Raw genomic sequence first — 10030 nt, 5'->3', positions numbered from 1 at the left:
ATTTGGTGTTCTCTAAAGGAATGTGGATACTACCAAAATCAATGTTTAGTATATAAAAAATAAATATGAGATATTGACACTGTGAGTCTTTTTTTTTTTTTTTTTTTTGGTACCCAGAAGTGAACCCAGGGTGCTTAACCACTGAGCCACATCCCCAGCCCATTTTTATATTTTATTTAGAGACAGGGTCTTGCTAAATTGCTTAGGGCCTCACTAAGTTTATGGGGCTAGCTTCAAACTCACAGTCCTCCTGCCTCAGCCTCCCAAACCTCTGGGATTACAGGTGTGCACCACCACACCCAGCTAACACAGTGAACTTTATTCCATATCTTCTTCCTCCATGTTGGTCTGCTCTAAGGCTTGTATCTCTCTTTCAGGTAGCAACCCATATTCATTCAGGAAAGACTCCACATCCCCAGCAAAAAATTCTTCAGCAAACTGTTCAGCAATACTAATAAAGTTGCTTATGAGTTCCCCACCTTTGTAAACAAGTAGTGTGGGGAGTACCTCTGAGGAAAAGCGGTCCCTAGCACCTGTATTAGAAGCTTTTATTTTACAAAATTTGACCATAGGATATTCTGCTGCAAGGTATGTAAAACTATTGTTTAGAGCATCACAGCCCTTAATGCCATCTTCATAAATGTGAACAACAATTGTGGTGATCTTTTGCTCCTTTTCAATTGTTTCCAGGAATTGCTCCCCAGTTTTCAGCTCATATACAAACCCGTATCTAGGCCCAAAACTCAGCTTCTGGTGCATATCCTGCATGCACTGTCTTCGGTATTTACGTAGGCAATTTTCATCCTCTTTGTCTTGATGGATTAGTTCATATTCTTGAATGCTCATCTGAGAACAGATGAAAGAAATGATAGAGAACATTCAGCCAGAAATGTGTATTCCTTAGGCATACCACACCCATTCTCCACTCTCGGAGTTTGTATTTGCTATTCTCTCTGCCTAGATCACTTCCTCCCTACTCCTGATATGGCCTTTACCTCATTCGAGAATTTGTTCAAAGGTCACCTTCCTTGATTACTTAAAAGGGTCCCTGATCTACTCTTAATTCTTTATACTGTTTATTATAGCAATAAATACTAACCAAGCTTATATTATATATTTGATTAATTTAATATCAGTTTTTATAACTATGTTCAACAAGAGAAGGAATTTTATTTGTCTTAATGTATCTTCAACATCTAAGATAATGTTTGGTACACAGTAAGAGTTCAATAATTATTTCATTCTTAAATCCATATATAATTATTGCTGAATGCAGTTGAGCCACAAGAAGCTCACAGTCTCAGTCAGAAATATGACACTTAACTACTCACCACTTTGGGTGAAAAAAAAAATCCAGCAAGGTCTTTTATCAAATAAGAAACAAAACAACAACAAACTACTAAACACACACATACACATACACTTAAATGTGTCTCTAACAAATGCCCCTATATGTTCCCTCCACAAAAGTTGTTAAAGTCTTATAATTTACTGGACTTTTAGAATATGTAGAATGGAATTCAAACAAGACAGAGTTAGAGTTACTTAAAATTCATAAGATTTAACAAGAATGCCAACTGCTGGACCAGCAACCTCAGCATCACTTGGGAACTTCTTGGAATGTACATTTTGGGGCACCACCCAGATCTACTGAATCAGAACCTGTAAGGGTGAGGCTCATCCATGTTTTAACAAGCCCTCTAGGTTATTCTTATCCATTGGTTTAGGCTAAAATGAGAAAAGACCTAAATTTCTTCTTTCTTACCTGCATAGTCTTTCATGATATCTTCTCTGTTATTAATGTATTTAGAAGAATGTTAAGCACCCCTTACCAAACCAAACCAAACCAAAAGAAAGTATAAAGGAGCAATAGGACATAATGTTGTATGGGACACTAATAAATGTGGAGAACCCCCGAGTCATGGAAGTTGGATAGCACCCAAGAAGGATCAGCATCTACTGCCTTATCATCATATAACTGCTCAAAAAGCAACTGCTGTCAATTTTTTTTTAAGTACTGGGGATTGAACTGAGGGGTGCTTTACCACTGAGTTACATCCCCAGACCTTATTAATTATTATTTTATTTATTTATTTATTTATTTATTTATTTATTTATTTATTGAGACAGAGTTTCTCTAAGTTGCTTAGGGCCTTGCTAAATTGCTGAGGCTGGCCTGAAACTTGGGATCCTCCTGTCTCAGCTCCTGAGTCTCTGGGATGACAGTCAATTTTTAAAGGAGAGAAATTAACTCCTCCGAAACAGGTAATGTATAAAATTGGCCTTGGAAACCAAAGGCCAATTTTATAAAGTATATTTATAAGCACATTTCCATCTTTGGGAAAACAATAAAGTGTAGGAAAATCAAGATGACAAAAAACTAATGTTTATGGTATATCTACCATGTCTTAGGCATTTTCCGTGGATTATATTATTTAATCCACACAACAAACCTCTGAGATAAGCATTATTAGTGTCATTGTGACTACAAATATACTGAAATTCAAGTTAAGGAGAAATATCTTATGCTTTTATTCCTTCTTTCTCTTGTTTCTCCCTCTTATATTTGTTTTCTTAATGTCTTCTTTCTTTTTCTTATCCTATTACATTTTCTCTCTTAACAGTATTGTCTCAATTTGATTTGTTTTAGCTCTAAAATTAATGAATACTTTGCATAATTCTTAAGTTGCTACCGGAGTTCTGATAATTTAATAGACTAACCACACAAATATTGATTTCAAGATGAATTTGAGCATTCATATGAGAACTTGTTCTATTTACTTATTCAGGTGTACAGATATTTAGGCATTAAGGTACATTTCCAAAACCTAGCCTAAACACAAGATTTTTACATAACACATTTGGATAGTTTTTTATGTTTTAAAATACTTTCATACTTGTATTCTCTCTACATCTGTTCCAAACAAGAGTAGGTATTCTTCAGTAATTCAGATGGGAAAATTTGTCTCATCCACAACATAGTGACTCAATAAAGAACCATCCTCTGCCCCCACTCCTCAAAAATATTTGACTTGAAGATCATCACCATTGCCAGAAGCCTTAGACCAAGGCATATTTCTGACTGTAGTTGTCTGTTGACTCTCAGTATACAACTCATATGCACTGGTTTAGAGATAAATAATTCACTATTGTGATTTTTCCCCACAAATGAAAGTGACTTTATGGTTTCTTTTTCACAATCATTGTTATTTAAATAATGCATTCCAATTATGAAGATAAAAACATGGCTTAAAAAACAAATACTGAAATTTTACTACTTTAATACTCAGATAATCCCCATTAACATTTTAATATATTTCTTTATGACATAAACATATACATTATATAACCTAAATAAGGGAAATCTTTTAAAAATACAACTTCTTAGCAGAGGTGTAAATATATAGGCTTTGTTGTTGTTATTGTTGTTTTAATATTTATTTTTTAGTTGTAGTTGGACACAATACATTTATTTTAGTTTTTTATTTTTATGTGGTGCTGAGGATTGAACCCAGGGCCTCACATGTGCTAGGCAAGCACTCAACTTCTGAGCCACAACCCCACCCCCTTTTTGTTGTTTTTGAGATTTATTTTTCCTCCTCCTTTTTCCCCAATCTCATTCTTTCAAATTATCAATATTGTCAATTTGGTGAATGTCTCTGTAATTTTCTACACAAACTCATATGCTTATAATTACATAAGCATTAAAAACATACAGATCTGGGCTTAGTGGCACATTCCTACGATTCAAACTACTTGGGAGACAGGAGGATCACAAGTTCAAGATCAGCCTTAGCAACTTAGTGAGATCCTGTCTCAAAATTTAAATTAAAAGTGGACTGGGGATATAGCTCAGTGGTAGAGTGCCCTGGGTTTAATCTCCAGTACCACAAAACAAACAAAAAACATAGGATGTTTTAAATAAGGGACATATTTATGACTCATGCCTTGTTGATGGGACTACAAACAAGGTACAACCACTTTGGAAAGAAAGCAAAATGCAAAATGGAAATTCCTCAAAAGATCAGAAATGGAACCACCATATGATTCAGCAATCGCACTTCTTGGTATTTATCCTAAAGAACTAAAATCAACATACTATAGTGATACATGCACATCAATGTTTATAGCAGTGTAATTCACAGTGGCCAAGTTATGGAACCAGCCCAGATGTTCATCAACAGATGAATGGATTAAGAAAATGTAGTATATATAAACAACGGAATTTTATTCAGCCAGAAAGAAGAATGAAATTACAGCATTTGCTGGTAAATGGATGGAACTGGAGAACATCATGTTAAATGAAATGAGCCTGACTTGGAAATGTTTTCTCTGATAATTCGAAGTTAGACCAAAATAAGTAACAAAAGCAGGAGTGGGGGATTCCATGAGAATAGAAGGGAAATCAGTGGAACAAAGAAAGGGGATTGAGGGAGGGGGGGAGCAACTAGAAAAGGGAGGAATGGTAGAATGAAATTGATCAGATTATGCTGTGTGCATAAATGAATATACTACAATAATTTCACCTTTATGTATCTCTATAAAGCACTAATTAAAAAAAAAACTGTAAAAAAAATAGAAGGAAGACCAATATAATAAAGGAAGAGGAATAGGGGGAGGAAGGAAAGGAAAGAGGAAGTACCGGGTACTGAAGTGGAGCAAATTATATCCCATATATGTATGATTATGTCAAAATGAACTTCAACATTATATATAACTATAATGTACTAATAAAAACATAAAAAATTACATTGTGTGTTTCTTTCTTCTTTAGAATAGAATTATTCATATAATTTAAAACTCTGTGCACTTAGCTTCTCATATTGTGAAACTTCCCCGAAGTCAATTCATGTATTTGTAACTTATTCTTTTAATAGCTATATACATTTGTTAGTATGGAATGCTTTGATAGAGATTAACTTCATTTCTATTTTTGCCAGTATAAACAATATTGTAATGAATATGTTTCATAGTGTTCTAAAGTATTATTTAGAGTGACTTAGCACATTGTAAATCTTTAATAAATATTTTTTACTTATCTTACCTTTCTGCTGAATCTTTCTTTTGAGTCATTTCTGCTCTGAGGAGAAGACATTTGCCTGAGAATCTCCTTCTTGCTAGGTGGGATAGATTCACTCTCTTCACTCCTTAATTTAAACTTTCTCCAATCATTTATTACTCCTTTGGGACCTGGAATAAAAAAAAAAATACCTTCTGCATTTTGAAAAGGACTATCTGCATAATTGAAATTTGTGTACATATTACTGTGGGAGCAGACTTGTTATCTCCTGCGTCAGGAAAAAAACATTTTCTTTGGACTAGAAATTCCTACTGCCTTGCTCGTAAAAGTGTTCTTTCAGATTAATCTTGTTAATTGGATATTGGCAAAGAATCTTTGTAAAATAATCTGCTCTAACGAAAATATAAATTACGCACTTTGAGCTATTGGCAAAAAGAATGGGATAGAAATTTTTAAAAATTAGAATATATGGTAGAAAGGAGAATTTTTAAAAAATAGCACTTTCATTATATAAGAAAGAAGCTTCAGCAATAAAGTAACATTGGTATTACACTATTAATAAAGGAAACCAGGTCTGTGATTATTGGGGAAAGGATAGATAACAAGAGTGACTAAAGACAACAAGTGAGAAGGAGGCCTGACCTCAATTAGAAAAACTAAGATGCTTTAGAGAAAGTCATTACATAATCACCCAATTTCTTCTAAGAGTCTTAAGAATCTCCTACAGATACAGGAGAGATGGAATCTGCAGATTTAAAAAAAGTTAATTAAGTCAAGGATGATCCAACTGGAATTCTGATATTCAATTGCCCTGAAAAGTAACAGTACTGGGTGGGGCAGGGTGGGTATCAGTGCTTATAAGGTCATAAATTCTTGAAAACATGAAGAAATAAACTGAATATCCTTCACTCAAGCTTAATCTTTCTTTTTTTAAAAACGTTTTCTTTTTAAGAGAGAGAGAGAATTTTTTTTAATATTTATTCTTTTTTAGTTTTCGGTGGGCACAACATCTTTGTTTGTATGTGGTGCTGAGGATCGAACCCAGGCCGCACGCATGTCAGGCGAGCGCGGTACCGCTTGAGCCACATTACCAGTCCCAAGCTTAATCTTTCTATGCCTTTAATGTTATGTTCTATATGCAAGTATATTCAGGCAATCAATGTTTTTAAAATTTTCTTGTATAATCTTGATCTTCCAGACATTTTATGCAGATACAAAACATTTTATATGTGTGGTTTTTGTGTGTAGAATCTTTTTTCTCCTGTTTGCCACAAATGGTAAGATATTATATGCACACACTATATACACAATTTATATGTATTACACATACTTTTCCTTACCTAATGTTTTCACTTCATAATATGTCTTGGAGATGTCTTTCATCTACACACATAACAAGACTCTTTTTTTTTTTTTTTAATGGAGGTATGGTATTCTATTCTAGAGATACATATAATTTACTTGGACAGTTTCTTGGTGATATGCATTATTATTTCCACAGTTTTTTCTATGACATGATGCTGTGTGAAGAACTCTGCACATATTTTTTTTATATCTATTCAGGTATATCTATCGTTGTAGAAGTAAAACTGTTTGGTCAAAGGACATTATACATTTCAGATTTTGCTTTTACTAGACTGCCCTTACAAAGATTGTACCAACTTAAATTATTCTCAGCAATGTATGAAGTTGTCTTATTCCAAAAAGTGTTATTAAGTTTTTTACTTTTTCTAGTTGTGTGAAAAAAATGCATCTCACCAAAGTTCTAAATTTATAAGTGTTTTTTTTTTTTTTGTTTGTTTGTTTGTTTGTTTTTGCTTCCCATCCAGTCTTTTGTCCCTTGTCCCATTTGGTTGATCATCTTTTTCTTATTAATTTGTAAGAGGTCTTAATACATATTAAGAAGTCAATCTTTTGTTTGCCTATTGATTTGTAAATTTTTTTCCTAATTTGTTAGTTTTTTAAAAATTTTTGCTCCAGTTGTTATTTCCTTTGTTTTTTCTTCTTCTGAATTTATCAATTTTTTTATGTTGTACTTAGAGAGCCATTGCTTACATGACCTTTAAAAAATGAATTGCCACATATTTTGCCTAGTACTAGTGTGAATTCAAACTTTTAGCTAAATTTAAAGGTTCTAAATCCATATTAAAAAGATACAGGAAACTACTAGTCAAATCAGATTCAATAGAGTTAAAAGAAATTTGATTTTTAAAATTTAATGGCATTTAACTTTTAAGCTCTTTGTAGTGGCATATAGATAGTTATACACCATTTAAAAGACTTTAGTGGGGACAGGTTGGAGGAGAGTAGAGCAATGAAAATCAGTTAGTTATATTGTGGATTGAGAGGTGTGGTAGCAAGAAAATTGGGCAGCAAGAAATTATCAGTAATTTGGCACTGGGGCTGGGGCTCAGTGATAGCACATTTGTTTGGCATGTGTGAGGCACTGGGTTTGATTCTCAGCCCTGTATATAAATTAAAAAATAAATAAAGGTCTATCAACAACTAAAAATTATTATTTTTTTATAATACTGTTATTTTTTTATTATCAAAGATGCCAGAAGAAGAATATAATTTCAGGCTATATTTTAAACATAGGAATAAAAGTATACAACATTTTAATAATCTTCATTTATTAGTGAAGTATCACAAGGTGGATTTTGTTTTGCTAATTTCTATCAACAGACAGTAAATTCTCAATAGCATTAAATTGTCTTGTGAAGATTATAAGTGCCCTCTACTAAAGCAGTTTTTCATTCTTTGAATACATTTAGCAAATTTACTGTTCCATGAATCAGTAAGATTTGACCTCACAAATAAAATAATTAAAAAGGGCTGGGGATGTGGCTCAAGCAGTAGCGTGCTCGCCTGACATGCACAGGGCGCTGGGTTCGATCCTCAGCACCACATAAAATAAAGATGTTGTGTCCACCAAAAACTGAAAAATAAATATTAAAAAAATTCTTTCTTTAAAAGAAATTTAAAAAAAGATAATTAAAAGATGGAATGCGTAAATAATCACTCATAATTAGTGTTTTCTAAAGACCAAGTAGATCTTAAATATTTGTCATTTGAAATCCACCTAATGCATTTATATGGGTATCTTATATTATATATATTGCCTCTTCTTAAAAATTTTTATTTATTTATTTTTTTAATTGTGCTATTTTTAAAAATTTTTTTATTAGTTGCTCAAAACATTACAATGATCTTGACATATCATACATTTGATTCAAATGGGGTACGTAATCTTAATCTTATTTTTCCACGTGTACAGATTGCAGGATCACATTGGTTCAACTAAAAATTATTAAAAAAAAAAAAAAAGAAATTATCAGTAATTTAATGACAGTGCCCAGAAGTGTGGAAAATAGAGAAACTTCGTAATGCAATGACCATTGTTTTCTCTGCTGCAATGTTGCTGCAATCTTTCTTTATATTCCTTAGAAGAGCACATTGTTATTGGATGAATAAGTGTATTAAATTTTAATTGAAATAACATTTTTCTTAAAAACAAACAAAAAAGAAATTATCAGTAGTGTTTTTATCGTTCTTTGACATTAAAATAAAACTGTTTTATTTCATTTCAAGTTAATTTATGGACTCAAGTATTTTTAAATTTTTCTGTATTACCATATAAAGATATTACTCAAATTCCATGATGAATATTATTGACAAGAACATTAGATATTTGTAGTTTTTTAAAATCTTATTTTATTTTTCACACAAATGGAGCACAACTTTTCATTTCTCTGGTTGTACATGATGTAGATTCACACAATTTGTGCAATCATTTCTGTACATAGGGTAATAATGTCCATCTCATTCCACCATCTTTCAACACCATACCTCCTCCCCTCCCTTCCCTCCCCTTTGACCAATCCAAAGTTCCTCCAGTCTTCCTTTGCACCCTCTCCCCATTATGGATCAGCATCCACTTATCAGAGAAAACATCTGGCCTTTAGTTTTTTGAGATTGGCTTACTTTGCTTAGCATGATATTCTCTGACTTCATCCATTTACTTGTAAATGCCATAATTTCATTCTTCTTTAAGGCTGAGTAATATTCCATTGTGTTTATATCTGTATATATGTATGTATGTATACACACACACACACAATTTCTTTATCCATTCATCTATGGAAGAGCATTGGGGTTGGTTTCACAGTTTAGCTATTATGCATTGAGCCGCTATAAACATTGACATTGCTGTATCACTGCAGTATGCTGATTTTAAGTCCCTTGGGTATAGACTGAGGAGTGAGATAGCTGGGTCAAATGGTGGTTCCTTCCCAAGTTTTCTAAGGAATCTCCATATTGCTTTCCAAAGTGGTTGCACCATTTTGCAATTCCATCAGTAATGAATCAGTATACCTTTTCCCCACATCCTCACCCGCACTATTGTTGCTTGAATTCTTGATAATTGCCATTCTGACTGGAGTGAGATGAAATCTTAGAGTATTTTTTATTTGCATATCTCTAATTGCTAGAGATGTTGAACATTTTTCATATATTTGTTGATCGATTGTAAGATATTTATAGATTTAATCTTAATTTAATAATTATTTTTCTTTCTAGCTTTACTTACCTGTATGTGTGGCCTGTCCTTCAAAATCTTCCTCAAAACTTTGGCTTTTGCCTTCTTCCATTTTAGGGATTGGTCTTTATATAATCTACAGAATAAACAAAGAAGCAAAAATGCAGATGAATGCCAGAATATACATGCATTTATACATAAATATAAAAATAAATGTGTGTATGTATATGTATATTTATAGGTCCCTGCTGCTAGGTTCCACTGTAGGTCAACTGCAAGTAATTAAAGTGATAGGGCATTATCTAACATTTGTGTTGCTAAAGATGTCTGGAAAATTCATGGTTTGTCTTTTTTTTTTTTCCAATATACCTTCATTTTAGTTCTTTTTTTTTTTTTATATTAATTTTTTAGTTTTCAGCAGACACAACATCTTTGTTTGTATGTGGTGTTGAGGATTGAACCCGGGTCGCACG

General features: G+C 32.7%; 1 protein-coding gene across 1 annotated transcript; it reads right to left on the bottom strand.

Annotated features, from left to right (window-relative positions):
- Positions 1-318: 318 nt before the first annotated feature.
- Positions 319-9675, bottom strand: Pdc (phosducin). Its single transcript, XM_076831927.1, has 3 exons — positions 9609-9675; positions 5045-5190; positions 319-846 (listed from the first exon to the last, which is right to left on the bottom strand). Exons 1-3 carry the CDS (start codon positions 9667-9669, stop codon positions 319-321), a joined length of 735 nt encoding a protein of 244 aa, XP_076688042.1. The 5' UTR covers positions 9670-9675.
- Positions 9676-10030: the final 355 nt, after the last annotated feature.

Source organism: Callospermophilus lateralis, chromosome 13, assembly GCF_048772815.1.
Source record: "Callospermophilus lateralis isolate mCalLat2 chromosome 13, mCalLat2.hap1, whole genome shotgun sequence".
NCBI lineage: Eukaryota > Metazoa > Chordata > Mammalia > Rodentia > Sciuridae > Callospermophilus > Callospermophilus lateralis.
Note: the sequence above shows the minus strand (reverse complement) of the source record. Positions and strands in the feature narration are given on the sequence as shown.

Bases quoted from the DNA above. Each gene is read 5' to 3' on its own strand.
- Pdc (XM_076831927.1), bottom strand. From the start codon at position 9,669: ATGGAAGAAGGCAAAAGCCAAAGTTTTGAGGAAGATTTTGAAGGACAG. The intron at 5,191-9,608 runs GTAAGTAAAGCT...TTTTTATTCCAG, and splicing joins AGGACAGGCCACACATACAG to GTCCCAAAGGAGTAATAAAT. The intron at 847-5,044 runs GTAAGATAAGTA...ATCTGTTCTCAG, and splicing joins AAGAAAGATTCAGCAGAAAG to ATGAGCATTCAAGAATATGA.